Source organism: Paramisgurnus dabryanus, chromosome 11, assembly GCF_030506205.2.
Source record: "Paramisgurnus dabryanus chromosome 11, PD_genome_1.1, whole genome shotgun sequence".
NCBI classification, from domain to species: domain Eukaryota; kingdom Metazoa; phylum Chordata; class Actinopteri; order Cypriniformes; family Cobitidae; genus Paramisgurnus; species Paramisgurnus dabryanus.
In genome coordinates this window covers 32,831,927-32,848,794 of record NC_133347.1, presented here as the reverse complement: position 1 = coordinate 32,848,794, position 16,868 = coordinate 32,831,927, and the positions used below count along the sequence as shown (strand labels likewise).

Here is a 16,868-nt window from a genome sequence, read left to right as displayed (position 1 = left end):
AAGTCAGGTCAGATAAAGGTTACATGTTAAGGTTAGTAGTGGGTACTCATGGGCTGTATGTGAAGTAATAATACAAAAGAAGGTTAAAAGTTTGAAGAGCATTACACAGCTCTAAAACCGACTTGATGTTTGGGTATTATTATTTTTTATACCTCGTAGCACAGGCTCTTAGAAAAAAACATAATTGTGTTTTTGAACTGCATCGCATCAACTGCGCCACAAGTCAGTTAGTATTGGAAAAGTTTATTGCTTTTATTGTTTTGATGACTTTAGCATATTAACCAAAAAGTCATGGGTCTGTGACGGCAAGCCTACAGGGACACCAAAGCTTATGGTTGCTCATATTTTTCATATTATTTTTTGATAACACATTACAATAAGGTTGTATTTGGTAACATTAGTTAATGCATTAGCTAGCATGAACAAACAATGAACAATACCTCTACAGCATTTATTAATTCATGTTAATTTCAGCATTTACTAATACATTTTTAATCAAAAGTTGTAACTGTTAACATTAGTTAATGCACCATGAACTAACACAAATAACTGTATTGGCCTTATTAAATCACTTTAACAAAGTTAATAATTGTTTTAAAAACTACTGTTCATATTAGCTAATGCATTTACTAATGTTTACAAATACAACCTTATTGTAAAGTGTGACCTGTTTTTTATGTGCAATTGTGATAGTTGGATAATGTAAAACGACTGCAGTGAAATATTATAATCATATAATGTCTCTTTGAGGAGGAGGGCCAAGGCAGCATGCACATTTGTAGTTAATAATAAAGCAAGCTGAAAATAAAATCAATGGAAATATACCTGCAAATAGTGCATTTTATCTTCCTGAAGGTCCCTCAATGGATAACCCTGGAAGCCCCCCCTTTCTAAGGTTGAGAATTCGTACTTGGCAATACGGTCTACCGTCATGATATCAGCTGCGGAGCTATAGTCAAATGGTCTGTCATATATTAAGTCCTGATGAATGCCTCCATCCTGGCTGTTTTCTGCAAACGCAGAAAGCATATATGTATGTATGTATCAGGATTAAAAATAAACGTGCTGAAAATACATAGACAGACAGACAGACAGACGGACGGACGAAGGGGAGGAGGGTAAACAATTAAAGCTTTATTTTTGGGGTCCGCATTACATTTTTTAAATGTTTCGTAGTGAGTATTATGAATGACTGTTGCTATTTGGCAATGGAGAAAAGCTCTTGACACATCCAGAGCAACGTATTTTTTCTAACCTTTTAAAATTGGATTCTCTAAAACAATAACTTTTTTGTAGATCATTAAATGCAGTTGTAGGGCAGTGTGAAATGCTGATCTAAAAAAAAAAAAATGGCAAAATGGCGACACAGCAGGATGATAAAATGAAAATATAGCTTGTAGCACAGGCAGCTTAGCATGCACTCGAGTGGGACACGACAACAACAAACAACCCTTATACATACAACTGAGTTGTGTTACACAAGGCAAACCGTCTGGAAAGAAGCAGAGGACTAGTCAAGTTATGATCACAAAATCCATCTCTAGATAATATTTTATGGGATCACAGAAGCACAACATTTAACATCTCAATCTCATTTTGACAGCCTCAGTTTGCTAAATAGGTTGTGATGAAAACTTATCATGTGACCTTGTCTTTTTAAAATTTAACTTGGAGAAATTTACTTTTGTGAACACATTTTCTGCTGTTTTAAGTAATAATTTTCCTGCAGATTCTTTCATTTTTAAGGTACTGAATGAGAATGACATGAGTGATGGCTAATACCACAGTTTTATTCTAGTAACAATAACTGTAGTAACTATAGCATATTGGCCAGTGGTGCAGGTACAAATCTGCAACAAACAGGTCATAAACACGCAATGAGAAGCAATGAGCTGACGCAGAAAAGACCACGGTCTTTACATTGTTGAATTAAGATTGCTCTGTGCCACCTCTATATTTGAGTAAAGATCTTAGCTTGGGTTTTGTGGAAATGAGATCAGAAAGACTTAAAACGTCTCTGTTGTGGTGATTAGCCCGCATCTTTTTTTATGTTATATTGATCTCGAAAATCAATTACTGATTTACACGTGAAACTCTGTGTAAATGACTGAAACGTCGTATGTTAATATTTATTTTTATAAATATATGCTTTTGTTGCATTAACATATTATAAAGTAGTGCTAAAATTTACAGACTTAAATAATTTTTGTTTACAGTAACCACAGTTTTTCTTCAAGGGAATTTTGCGTGGATAACACATATACTACTATAAAAATTCATACACTGCAAAAAGACACTTGCTTATGAAGTCTTTTAAGTGTATCATAGGCAATGCATATTGAATATTTCAAGAAAAACCTTTGCACACATAACATCCATCCAACTAACAAATCCAGGTCACATGATAAACACAATAATTCATCACTGATTTACATTTTGGATCTAATTTGAAAGGTGTTTTTACTCTTAAAAAAAGATACACCACTGGTAAGAAGTTTAGGGTCACCTGCTCATTCCTTAGTAATACTTGTAAAATAATAGTAAACTACCGTATTTTTCGGTCTACAAGCCACGTTTTTTTCATAACTTGGCTGGTGCTGCGTCTTACAATCATGTGCGCCTTGTAAGTCAGTATGAATTAATTTTGACATTTATGAGGCAAGAGACATCATTACCGTCTACAGCCGCAAGAGTCAGTCATATGCTGCTTCTGTAATTATGTAATTAATGGATTCAGTAATGTGGAATGACTAAGGGTGTCATGATTTTAAAATCGTTTTTAAATCGAAATCGGTCGAAATTAAGTCACAACTTCGAACTTCGAATTAAAAAATGGGATCGTCGATGCTGCCACGCCCCCATGTTATGTCCGGTCGGCTTGCCAAGTGAGCGAAAAAAACTCTCAGAGATGCCTTTAAAAACATAGGTCCAGCGGAACGCTATCATATTTTAAATACGAGGGATGTATTGCTACAACTCCTTGAAATGCATATCATAAACAGGATTACTAGTGATCTGACTTTGGACAGAGCGCAGCTCTCTGCACGTGCGCGAGTGAGGGAGGCGCAAAGATGCAGCCGGTTATATTTTAAACAAAAGGGACAGTTTGCCTCAGCTCGCATGAAATGCATAAAACTGAACAAATACGTAAGGATTACTACTTTAGTTTATGTTTAGACTTCGGACAGATGCGAGAGCGCGTGCACGTGAGACAGAAAGAAGCGCAGCTGCTTGTGATGCTGGATTTATTTCAGATGCTAGGAGTACAAGACATGCGCATTAAGTCCATGTGCGTGCAAGAAAAATCCTCTTTCTACAAGCTTTCGCGTTAAGTGAAGCCCAAAAACCCCCATGGGAGTTGTGCAATGTGCATGTTAATGTTAATAATAATATTAAAATAAATAAATAAATAAAATTAACTATAATAATAATAATAAATAATTGCATATAATTTTTGTCTTTCAAAAAATATGTAAAAATCGAGAATCGAAAATGTAACCGAATCGAGGATTTGGAGAATCGTAACACCCCTAGGAATGACGAGTATGCGAACTTCACGCTAGTTGGTATGTTCGGTTAATTTAGACTATTCAACCTTCCAGGTAAGTTCTGTATGCGATGGTTTATCGTTTAAATAACTGATAATATTACTTTTAACGTACAGACATCTATTCAGCCTGCTGTTCTGTCCGCTATTGTTTAATTGAATAACTTGCCTTTCCAGATTAAATGTCTGTTCTTCGGCTTGGATCTTGTGAAATAATTTTTTAAATAAAAATAAAAACTTTCTGTGAAGCAGTTGATTTTGATACAATGTCAAAACGACATGTAAAGTGGACCTGAACCTCATTGATTTCACATATCAAAAAGAAATCGAACCACAAAAGAACCCAAAAGCAAACCGTACCTCCGGACGTGGTCTGAGTTCGGTTCACTTTTGGGTCCTTTTAGGGCGGTCTTAGATCACTTGGTTTACATATACCCCCTGAACTGCTCTCCTAGTTCATTTGAGCCCTCCAAACGCTCTCTGTGAAAACATCCTAAAAAATATTTAACTATATTTTATTAAAGGCGCTTTTCAAAACACCCAAAGTCACCCAAGGATATTTATGTCTCTAAAAGTTGTTTTAAACGTGTACACTGATGCCTTCTAATGAAATTTTTTTTAAGATAATAAAAACATTTCAGTCAGATGACTATAAACCTTTGAACAGTAGTGTATCATAGGAAATATGCAATTACTCAACATTTTTGATTTCTTTTTTTCTCTCTAATGGGGCGTACACACCCAATGCGAATTCAACAATTTGTGTGAGTACAAAGTAAATAAAAACCAAAATGTGTAGCCAAACTCTGAGACTTGGCATACTATCATACTATATAAGCCAATTAGTATTTAGCGTACTAGCATTTTACAAGCAGGGGTCATTTGCTCAATGCACCCATGTCTAATTTTTATTTCAGCTTTTCAAACTTCTATTGAGCAATGTTGCACGCTTAATTCTACTACAGAGCTGTAACAAAATATTAGCTGAGAAGCAAAAAGTTGAAACATATACTGTTGTGTGTACCGTCTAGTATAAGCTATACGTAGTACAATACTATAGCATGTTTCAAGCTGTTTTAAAATGGCAAAGGAAGCCTAAGGGTCTGTACCTTCATCCACATCATCGTTGGACATGATGGCCACGCATTTCTCCCAGACCAACTTGACGTCTGCCCTGTAGCGATCACAAGCCCACAGGAACATTGGGAGCAGGATGGATTGTGCTATAGAGCACCAGAGGACACACAGGACCATCCAGCTATAGGAGCGATCAAACTTCAAGCTTGCAAAGCTCACCACCTGATTAAGACACAATGAAGTGTTATTTATGTATGGATATGAATTGTAAAACAGACACTAAATTATTTTGATACACAGGTAATACAACTTCTATACACTCAACTATGATGACACATGAACAGATGAATGGTCTTATGATTATAAGAGCAAGACTGGCCAATGGGAAACTCAAAGAGAACCAAGAATCTCTGTTTGATTACGCCAATTTATTTGTACAGTATAACATACATATACACATTATTGTTGGGTCATTTTTATTACTTTCCTTCTTCACAAGTACAGAGGCATGGAAAAGTTCTGTCAAACACACCTGTCAGGAAAAGTGTCTGTATGAAATGGATAAAAACATCAAAACGACTGGATGTTTAAGGGCATGATTATTTTGTCCTCAATGAAGAAGTTTTCTGAAGGGATCCCAACAGTTTAAAATTGATAAAGTGTGTGTGTGAATTAAGTGAATAATCTGCTGGATGTTATCAGTGATCTTCAAGCACAAGGGATTAACAAAATGATACACAAAATGATGTTTCATTAACAAAAGTTCGGGAGGAGCACATTCAAATAATCCACCAAACCATCTTGTAATTATGCCTAGCAGTGGCGTGTTTACCCACCACGCAAACCATGCAATTGCTTGGGGCCCCACGGGCTTGGGGGGCCCCCTACTGTCCACAAGCGGTTAACTTATTTAATGATTTTTTATTTAATGATTGCAGAGTTATAAAAAGTCTGCGTGGTAAGATCACACACTGAAGTTGCAGTACTGTATTAATTACATCATTTTAAATACATCCTATAAGGAATTTGCCAGCAAAGGATATATCTGAGATAGGCTTAAAAATATATTTCTGTACAAAAGGGAGGCCTTTTGGAAAAAGTTTGGAAACCACTGCGGTAAAACCAAGACCTTTATGTTTTTGACAGATAATGATTCTTTATTCTTTTGAATAAGACAATGGGCACTATTTGTATTTTTAAACCAATAATTTTTTTCTTAATGTTGGGGCATGGGGGGCCCCAGGTCCTTGGACTTTGCTTAGGGCCCCCAAAATGGTAAACACGCCACTGATGACCAGTATCCAGACCAGATCAGCATAAGTGGAAGCCTATATAGACATGCAGTCAACTCACACATGTTCCTCCACAGTTCTTAGCATCCTTCAACCACCCCGTCTCATCACACCCACCTAGTTACTTCCTAACCTGAATACAGGGGTGTTCTGGTGTTGGGCCTAATATTGAGCTCAGAGCCCTCCTCTCGCAAAGCATGCCAAATACCCATATAATTAATTATGTCTTATTTGTAAGTCTGAACTTGTGAAACACTAAGATATGAATCCTACTGTTTTAAACCCTTTCTCAATAACAGCTGCCTTGAATATGTTTGTGCATATATCAGCGCATTTACAACCAATCCTCCAACCCATACAACTGTTTAGGTCCTTTGTCTATTCTCCCAAATACATCCCACAGATGCGTTTACTAGCACCTCTGCCGGTAGCAGGTGAAACTTATGGAATATATGAAATATGTGGGGGTATGAAATATTAAAGTATATTTTTGCAATGATGACATGTATTGGAATATGATTTTCAGCTCCAGGATTAATTGTATTTATATTACACATTACACTATTCAAATAAATAAAATCTCAAATTTATATTCTGGAAGTGTTTGTTTTCTCGAGCATCACTTCAATTTTAATTAGTTATTAAAAGAAACTAGTTTGAGGAAACTAGTTACACTGATCTACACTCACCTAAAGGATTATTAGGAACACCTGTTCAGTTTCTCATTAATGCAATTATCTAATCAACCAATCACATGGCAGTTGCTTCAATGCATTTAGGGGTGTGGTCCTGCTCAAGACAATCTCCTGGACTCCAAACTGAATGTCAGAATGGGAAAGAAAGCTGATTTAAGTATTTTGAGCGTGGCATGGTTGTTGGTGCCAGACGGGCCGGTCTGAGTATTTCACAATCTGCTTAGTTACTGGGATTTCACACACAACTATTTCTAGGGTTCACAAAGAATGGTGTGAAAAGGGAAAAACATCCAGTATGCGGCAGTCCTGTAGGCGAAAATGCCACGTTGATGCTAGTGGTCAAAGGAGAACGGGCCGAATGATTCAAGCTGATTGAAGAGCAACTCTGACTGAAATAACCACTCGTTACAACCGAGGTATGCAGCAAAGCATTTGTGTAGCCACAACACGCACAACCTTGAGGCGGATGAGCTACAACAGCAGAAGACCCCACCGGGTACCACTCATCTCCACTACAAATAAGAAAAAGAGGCTACAATTTGAACAAGCTCACCAAAATTGAACAGTTGAAGACTGGGAAAATGTTGCATGGTCTGAAGAGTCTCGATTTCTGTTAAGACATTCAGATGGTAGAGTCAGAATTTGGCGTAAACAGAAGGAGAACATGGATCCATCATGCCTTATTACCACTGTGCAGGCTGGTGGTGTAATGGTGTGGGGGATGTTTTCTTGGGACACTTTGGGCCCCTTAGTGCTAATTGAGCATCGTTTAAATGCCACAGCCTTCCTGAGCATTGTTTCTGACCATGTCCATCTCTTTATGACCACCGTGTACCCATCCTCTGATGGCTACTTCCAGCAGGATAATACACCATGTCACAAAGCTTGAATCAATTCAAATTGGTTTCTTGAACATGACAATGAGCAGTGGTGTAGTCTAGATTTTTGTAGTGAGTATACTGTGATTTTTCCCTCTCACCCTTATGCTTACTCGTCCTAGCGTGACACCTCATAAGCACCACCACACTCACAGATGCATACAGTATAGATATTCATGTAACTAAGAGCATTCTGAAAGTGTACTCATAAACACATAAACTGAATGTGTTCTCAACATGTCAGTTTATTATAAGAAAAAAAAAGACTTTAGAGCAAATGGGTTTACAGCTGGGGAAACTGGACTGATTTTTAGACTGGTTTAGTGTTAATCAACATCTAACTCAGGAACAAAAGTTACTTAACTGTTAATTAAAATTAAATAAACTGTTTACAATCTTCAATCTGTGGCAAACACATGCATTGAAGGAGAAAAATTGACATGAATTTCCTCACAGAAGTTTAAGATCATATACATCTTGTCAAGATGATCTTGAACACATATATATATAGATGAACACAGAGAAGGAAAGTTTAACACTGTCTTTGCTTCGAAGCACAAGCAAACATGCAGAGGAACTGAAGGCAGCTAAAAACCATCAGGATATTATCACGGGCTTATTTTATTGCATTTAGAGCCTTACCTCCAGATAAAGTAATAAACTGGACTGATGATTTAAATGTTGTACTCACATGTGCGTTGTAAACTCTATGGATTTTATGTTGCAGCACTGCTTCACTCGTTCACTTCTCCACATGGACTTGTTTACAGTGTCGCGTGAGCAGCTACACTGCAGGTTCGACTTCATTTGGCGCTAAGCAGACCTCTTGGTGATGTCAAAGTACCGCGAAAGCGATTCAAAGCAGATTTCTCCATGTGATATCTGGAGTCGCTCTCGCGTGCTTTGCTGTCACTCGCCTGTGGAACCACACCAGTCTGCTCCCCAGTCACTTTCGCGTCACTATAGTAATTTGATTTCATAGAAATTCATACGCCGATCGGATCGCGCAGTTCGGCAGGAAGTATATAGCCTAATATGTATTTCAACCCGCTAAAGTAGCAAGTGTAGCATGCTAATGGACAGTGCTTCACATCTATATTATGACTAAAAGTTTAAAAATGTCACAAAACCATGCTGTTACGCATCCTCGCGCTATTTTTAGTGGGTATACGGAAATCCTTGACCATTTCTAGTGGGTATACGGCGTATACCTGCGTATCACGTAGACTACACCACTGACAATGAGTTCACTGTACTAAAATGGGTCCCACAGTCACCAGATCTCAACCCAATAGAGCAACTTTGGGATGTGGTGGAAAAGGAGCTTCGTGCCCTGGATGTGCATCCCACAAAACTCCATCAACTGCAAGATGCTATCCTATCAATATGGGCCAACATTTTTAAAGAATGCTTTTAGCACCTTGTTAAATCAATGCCACGTAGAATTAAGACAGTTCTGAAGGGGGTCAAACACAGTATTAGTATGGTGTTCATAATAATCCTTTAGGTGAGTGTAGAATGACTATGAAACTGCTGGAATTGTAAAGGGCAAAAGAAAGATCAATCCTATTTATTTTTAGGAGATGATGACCTCTGCTGGTAAAGCCACTGGATTGCAATAAAGAAAATTTCACTGCAAATCACAGTACAATACAATGGGTAGTGTACCCTTACAAAACACAAATTTTACAACGGGACAACACTCAAAAGCTTTTGTTTTTTTAATTGTTATCAGTTAAACATCAAAGAAATCAAATGTAAAATTTCTCTGTTTTAATAACCGGTAATGAAGATAGTCGAACCAGAAGACCAATGGTCCACAATTATCCACTTCATTTAGTCCACACAGGCTGTTAATAAGAGAGGCTGTTAATAAGAGTGGCTTTTAATAACACTGACATATCATTAAACCTGTTTCACACATCCTGAGTCTGCAGTGTACAGTAAAACAGCACTGGAACTCAGGGGCGGACTGGGACCAAATAATCTACCAGAAAATTTTGTAGACCACCAGCCCTCCGTGGTCAAAGAAAAAAAAATGGTTCCCTGTAAATAAGCAAATGCTGAAATCTAAAATTACAATAAAATGACTACACAACAACATGAAATACCAAGTGTAATAATTATTATTTAAAAGATCTTGAAGTCAACAACAGTTACTACTGTAGTTTCAGGTTTCAGTTTCTGGTTGCAAAGCAGTGCTTATAAAATTATAAAGCCTATTTGGAGAGAGATGTTTAATGTGACAAAATGTCAATCATCGTGTGATAACGAAATATAACAAGGCCTAAACTACATGTTCTGAACAGGTGTTGTCAGTGAACAGGCTGTAAAACTGTTGGCCAAGTTACAGACACTCATGAAAAACTGATTCTGATTCTCTGGGAAACATTCTCTAACAGCAGTCTAGTTGTCATTGTTTGTGTCAAACAAGTTGTGCATTTGTTGTAACATTAAAACAGGAGATCAGACTTTGTGCTCAAAGTGATGCTCAGGGCTCAATTCCTCTGTGGGTGAACAAGGCTATGCTTTTTTATTGGTTGTTGCGTTAACTCTTACCCAGATACAACAGTGCTATTTTCTGATTGGCTATTGTGTAGCCTCTTTGTTTTTTTATTGGCTGATAAGTGGCATACATGCTTGACTAGAACTCTGAGGGAGACAGGCTTGACAGAGAGAGGGGTGCGGCCAGATACAGTTTGGGCGCTGCAGCATATTAAATATATGATAAATAGTTTTTCTGCGTGAAAAATACAATGTGTGGCGGGAGTGCATGACAAAAGACTGAAAGCCCGGCTACTATCAGACCGGCCCTCGCGGCCTTAAAACACTACCCGCCTACCGGGAAAAGTCCCAAAGACCAATTGCCACTTCGCCACTGCTGTAACTTCAGAAACAGACAGGCACACTGAATGCTTTATGTGGCTCTGTTTGGCTCTGCAGTACTGATTGTTGTGTCAGTGTTTCCCATACATTGATTTATCTGTGGCGGGCCACCAAATAATCAACACTGGCCACCACAAATAGTTTTTTCATGGTTCCCATTTACATTTCCGCGTTCCTCCGTGTACTTTCTTTTTCGCGTAAACGTCAACTGTCACGGATGTTACTGACAGAGAAGATGGCTGATCAAGTTCATCATGAGTGACTTAACAAAAGGTTAGCATTACCACACATACTCGTTCTGATATGAGTCTGTGTCCGAGCTCTCTCCCTACCTATGATGCGGTATGCCCGTGCAGGTGTTCTGTAGTAACAGCAACCGTGTATTCTCTCATATTTCTGAATTTGCAACAAATTGTCTGTGCTATACGTGTTATGCAATAAAACTACCACTCGTATTTAAAATAAAAAAGCGCTCATAATGCAACAACACTGATGAGAAGAGCAACATCAGTACAGCCTCAATGTAAATGTATGATGATTCTGTCAGATGAGGGCGCGTTTTTTAGCAGCAGTTAAAGAAAGCGCTGATTGGATTAAACAAGTAGTTATTGGGTTATGGGTCGTTACTGGGTTGTGTTTAGTCACTATTTTATAGACAACAGAACAAATAATATGTAAAAATAGCATTCAGTTGGGTTAAAATGCAATATAATGTGACAGATCAAAAAGTAAAACACGACGCAATGATGTCACATATATGCTAATCGGCGTGTGACGTCATCACCGCGGCCACCACAGTCTCTCAAAATGATGTGGGAAACACTGTATCTGTATTCTTTTTTTCAACTATGGAAGTGAATGGGGTCCATGAACGGTTTGGTTACAAACATTTCTCAAAATATCTTTCATTGTGTTCATCAGAACAAAGAAATTTAAACAGGTTTGTAACAACATGAGAGTAAATGATTACAGAATTTTTATTTTTGGGGAATTTTTATTTTTGGCTTGCACTTTTAACAGCTCCTTCCCCAGAAAATCATAAGTCTTCAATGATTGGCTGTTTTTACTGGAAGGCGCGAGTTCTGTGGCTAAAGGGCGATTTAAAGTCGTGCGTAGGTTCTACGCTGTAGCTACGGCGTAGGCTATCCGTAGCCTGTGCGTAGCTCTGCGTAGCCTGACGTGCACCTCGCAAATTTTTTTAAAGCGCGTCAGATCTACGCGGACCGCAAGCGCTGTGATTGGTCCACCAGAACCCCTCCCGTCAGGTAAAAAAAACTGCGTCATAAGTATTTCAGTTTGTGACGGTGAAAACAAAGATGAGCCAAGTTGAGGAGTGATTTAACTAAAACTGCATCAAAAGTCGCTGTTTATTTACTTCTATCATTGCTGGTCTTCTCAAATTATGCACAACAAGTTGCTGTTTCTTCTTCGTTTGTGGGTTAACTTGCCAAGCTTCTTCTTCTCTGACGGTCGCGCTGCTACTGTGGTTACACGCGTGGATACTGCCCACCAGCGGTCGCGCGTGTGTTTGCACGTCAACGAGGACGAGGATGCAAAAGTATAAATGAAAACCGACGCGGAACCTACGCCGTCGCTGCTACGCCATAGGACCTACGCACGACTATAACGAGCCCTTAAGTCGTCATATGGAGCATTGCACTTTCCCCTATTTATGGTAATACCCATGAACCATCTTTGTATATCTAGTGTTTTTAATTAAATCTGGTTACATACCTGTACAGGTCAGTGTGCTTGTGTAATATTAAAGTTCATTTGAATAATGTAGCAATTTACCATGAACCCTCTCTCCTGAGAACATCCCATTAAAAAGTGTGACATTTAAATAACATTTGACCAGTTGTATAATACATTATTTCATTCATTTTCGTGTGTTGCAGGTCTGCTCTGACAGCAGAAAAACAACAATGCTATGTGCAAATAACAAAAGTAACTCAAATATAATGAAGACTACTATATATGCAGCAAGGATTAAAAGGGTGGGTTTGTTTACAAAAACCTCATGCTGATATTTTTCATATTAATGTGTGTATGCAAGTTAATTAAAAAAAGATCTCTTCATTAAAGATTGCAACTTTTGTTTTAGGATCATTACAAAAAGCAAACACTCACCAATATGGGGAATCCAGTAAGAAAGTCATATATCAAGACTATTCCACTGATCAGATAGGTGATTTGCAGCGATGTCTTGACGGGCTCTGAACCATCAATGGACGAGCGTCTCTTTCCCTGGGCGTCCTCCACTACGATAGTGGGCACATTAAATTTGTTCTTGTCCGCGTTTTGGCCCATCTGTATAGAGAAGGTCTGGAAAAGGGCGATGCCGATGCAGATGACGCCCATAACCACGCTGCCGCTGATCAGCAACAGGAAGCAGACGCCAAAACCCAAACCGATCTCTGTCACAATGAAGCGACAGTTGTCGTGGGTGTAGAAGCGTTCGGTGGTATCGTGCCAGCCCACAGCAGGCAGTGTGGATAGGATAAATGAGACCATCCAGATGCCCATGACCGTATGGACAGCCTGCTTCTTGGTGTTACTCAACCTGGTAGACAATAGAGAAGTAAAATAATTACAATCCTGATGATGACCGGCAGAGTTTTAATGCCATTGACAGAGAAGAAACACTCTTTTCAGTTTCCATCTTATTAGTGGTTGGTAGGGTGTTCTGGTTGGTTGCTTATACACCCAATTCAAAAGAAGAAGTGTGTTCGACATGACCTCAGAGTACTGCTAGTGTGATTCGAAAGCTGTGCTTTGCAGTAGGGCTACACAGTGCCGCATGAAGTCAAACATAACTATAATACATCCCTGAATAAGAATTGCAAACTTCACTTCACAGATGATTAGTGAAAGGAGAAGTTAAGATTTATCCCTCCCCTCTCAAACCAATTACAATTTGAATAGGTTTGAGCATTTTTATTTGGATTGGAATTGGCAACATAGGAAATAGAAAAGTCCCTGGGAAGTATACATATGACTCCTTAAACTATATTGAAAGAGTAGAATGTTTATTTCTCTGCTCCTGCTTGGAGTCACACAGCATTTATGATGCACACAGAGTACCCATAAAGCAAAGATGTTCAGCTTTGAAAGAATCAGGTTTTAGAGACGCTCTTCAGAATAAAGGTAATACAATAGTGGGCCATAAAACCTCCAGTTCTTAAATGAATAAACTGGAAATCTGCTGCCTATGTGTAGTAAAATGCTGAATGATGTTTACATGCCGCTATAATGAGACTTTATAATGAAACGGGTGTTAAATTATCCGTAAAAGTTAGTTTTGGTCTTCGATTTCGATAGGACAGCAGGTGTTTCAAGAGTGCTGATCTAGGACAAAACATCAGTGAGACACTTTAGTCTTTTATATCACTTTACCGCATTAACTGCTGATGCAGCACAATGACTGAGTTCGATCGATGTCTTCTTGGTAATCGTAGGTGCTCACTTTCTCATTTACATATCTCCTGACTGCTCAGAAACAGACCAAACCGTCTTTGCTAGTTATAATGTGATCTTTTTATATTAGTAGCATATCATTTACATTAGCAATCACTAAACATAGATCTGTGGCATAAGAATGTATGTTGTTCCACACAAGAGTTTCTGGGAGACTTATTTATATATATTTTCAAGTGTCCAATAAACTAACAAAAGCAATATCACACTAACTCAACCCTGCTGTTATAGACGTGAATTAGCTCATCAATGCAATGGTTCTCAAACTTTTTGGCGTGTGCACCCCCCACCACCCTTGAGTCATAGACAACAATCTTAAACTTATAATCTGAGTTAAACAAAACATATCAAGTTATACAATGTAGTGCTGTTGGTTAGTAGTAGCCTTATTTTTCTGGGGCCAGCTGGACGTACACCAGGTCGTAAGACTAGACTGGACGTAAAATGTCCTTTATGTCCTATGTAGAATGTACACCTGTTGCACCATCTAGGCTTAGTGCACTTCTGAGACTTAATCTTACGTCTAGTCAAAGGTAGCCATCTTGACTTGTTTCTATGGCAAAAACAGAAAAAATTCAATTGACGTTGGTGCGTTTAATGCACAGGATACGCAAGCAGTGGGCTTTCATGCAGAGTAAGAGACCGCACCAATAAATTCTTAAGGTACATTCACATAATAAGTGACTAACAGTAGCAGAGCGACGCAATCTCATTGATTTTAATGGAAGCGCTGTGGCATCTGACGACAGGAGCAACAATGACCGTTGGCGGCTGGATTGGAGTGTCCAGTCACGCGACAAAGTTGAGAAATGTTTAACTTTATTCAAATTATGAGCGACTTTCAGGAGCGACTACCAATAAGAACAAGGCAGTGGTGTTCACGTCATCCGTCTCTCGTCTGTAACTGGAGATGACATTACTCATTTGTTTATGACAACCAGATATATAAACGCCTCTTTTGAAAGAGACGAGCGACACACAGCGACAAAGTCGCTTATAATGTGAATGTACCTTTATTCTTAGATATTTAGAAGACAGAGTAGAGAACTTATTGAAAGGTTTTTATTTAATTTTGTTTAAATTCAGAATTGTTCAAGCAAATTTTACCTTTTTTGCAAATAGGAAAGGGGTTTAGTTAATGGAGGTCATGTTTAATGCGTCAGCACTAGACGCACTGGGACTGGCAACTGCGTGAGAGAAAGAAAAGCTCTTATTTTTCATCTATTAGCTGGCGGCAGTAAATGTAAGTTTGTAACCATAGTGATGTGAATGGCGTCTATCACTGCGGATAAATGCATATGCTGGGAAGCGCACCGTCTACGTCATTTTCTGGATCAGATTCAGGCTTGTATTGATAAGCCGATATAATTTCCTGTTGGGAGCTAATCTTCCAAATGTGGTAAAGAGCGTCACATTTCTGGAACGCACTTAAGTTATTCAGCCAATTACAATGCACTGGATAGCTGGCCAATCAGAGCATACATCACTTTCTCAGAATGATGAGCTTTGTAGAAATCGACACGTTTCATAAAGTCAAGTTATAGAGGAGGAGGAGCTACAATAACGACACTTTACAACAAAAACACAAAATTACGTTCTTTTAAAGGGATGTTCAGAACTGAGATGAGGAGCGGATGTTTCAGGCATGACTTTTTACTGTGTCAAGTCGAAGTACTCCCAAAAGTGCTATTCGGCCATACATTATAGTTACCCTTTTTAACCCGCTTAGAAAAGTGCAAGGATTTATTTTGTGCCACCATATTTGGTCGTATAACTACTCATTTTAAATAGGGAAAACGTTGATTTGGCCATTTCTAACTTCATCTCTGTTTGGTAGCATTGAATGAACTGGGCTAAGCTAAGTGCTATCAAAGTGTCGCCACATGCCACAGAGATTAAGTGCACGTACTAAGATGATAGTTAATCTTAGTTAAGGTAATAACATACTTTAATATGACAAAACGATGGAGTATCCCTTTATGCAATGTAATACAGGCCTTTTAAAAAATGTTTTTTTTACTGTGGCCCTCCCGGCACATCTCAAGGCCCCCAAAAGGTGGCCCTCCCCCCAGTTTGAGAAGAATTGCATTAATGTATGACCATGTTAGCTTGATTATGTGTGTTATATTATTTTAATATACTGTAATATCATGAGAGAAGAGCATCTGCACAACAGACGAAGCCTGGACCTGTATAACACTCTCATACAGTAATGAGATGAGCATACCATTACAGCCCACTGAATATGTTTAACAGCTGTTAAAAAAACATTGCCTCTATTACAGAATCTAGTGAGCGGTCTTGCTGACTATTGTTAGTATCCTGAAAACACTTTACATAGGCAACAACTCCATCACACACCAGACATATGACGCACAACCCCTTTGTGTCTTGATCAACAATAACTGGATCAACAAGTTTGTCACCTCTAAAATTACAACATCATCTAGAGATCTTTTTCATTTAAACGGGATATATTATTCATAAAATTACAACCCCAAAACAGAAAAAGTTGGGACACTGTAGAAATTGTGAGTAAAAAAGAATGGAATAATTTACAAATCTCATAAGCTTATATTTTATTCACAGTAGAATATAGATAACATATCAAATGTTGAAAGTAAGATATTTTGAAATGTTATGCCAAATATTGGCACATTTTGGATCTCATGAGAGCTACACATTCCAAAAAAAGTTGGGACAGGTAGCAATAAGAGGCCAGAAAATTTTAATGTACATATAAGGAACAGTTGAAAGACCAATTTGCAACTTATTAGGTCAATTGGCAACATGATTGGGTATAAAAAGAGCCCCTCAGAATGGCAGTGTCTCTCAGAGGTCAAGATGGGCAGAGAATCACCAATTCCCCCAATGCTGCAGCGAAAAATAGTTTTCTGAGCTTCTCAGAGAAAAATGCAATGAGATTGAAGTTATCATCATCTACAGTGCATAATATCATCCAAAGATTCAGAGAATCTGGAACAATCTCTGTGCGTAAGGGTCAAGACCGGAAAAC

At 38.4% G+C, this 16,868-nt stretch overlaps 1 protein-coding gene across 4 annotated transcripts in view; it reads right to left on the bottom strand.

The window, feature by feature from the left end:
- The window catches only part of gpr153 (G protein-coupled receptor 153), a 42,809-nt gene that overhangs the window by 4,371 nt on the left and 21,570 nt on the right, over window positions 1-16,868 (bottom strand). For 2 of the 4 annotated variants that reach the window (XM_065247833.1, XM_065247837.1), the window contains exons 3-5: window positions 12,506-12,938; window positions 4,657-4,846; window positions 826-1,010 (exon numbers count right to left, since the gene is read on the bottom strand). In XM_065247833.1, the coding sequence (XP_065103905.1) occupies window positions 826-1,010; window positions 4,657-4,846; window positions 12,506-12,938 (808 nt within the window). Of the gene's footprint in view, window positions 1-825; window positions 1,011-1,462; window positions 1,493-4,656; window positions 4,847-12,505; window positions 12,939-16,868 lie in introns of all 4 variants that reach the window. The other 2 variants (XM_065247834.1, XM_065247836.1) reach the window with 2 other exon arrangements.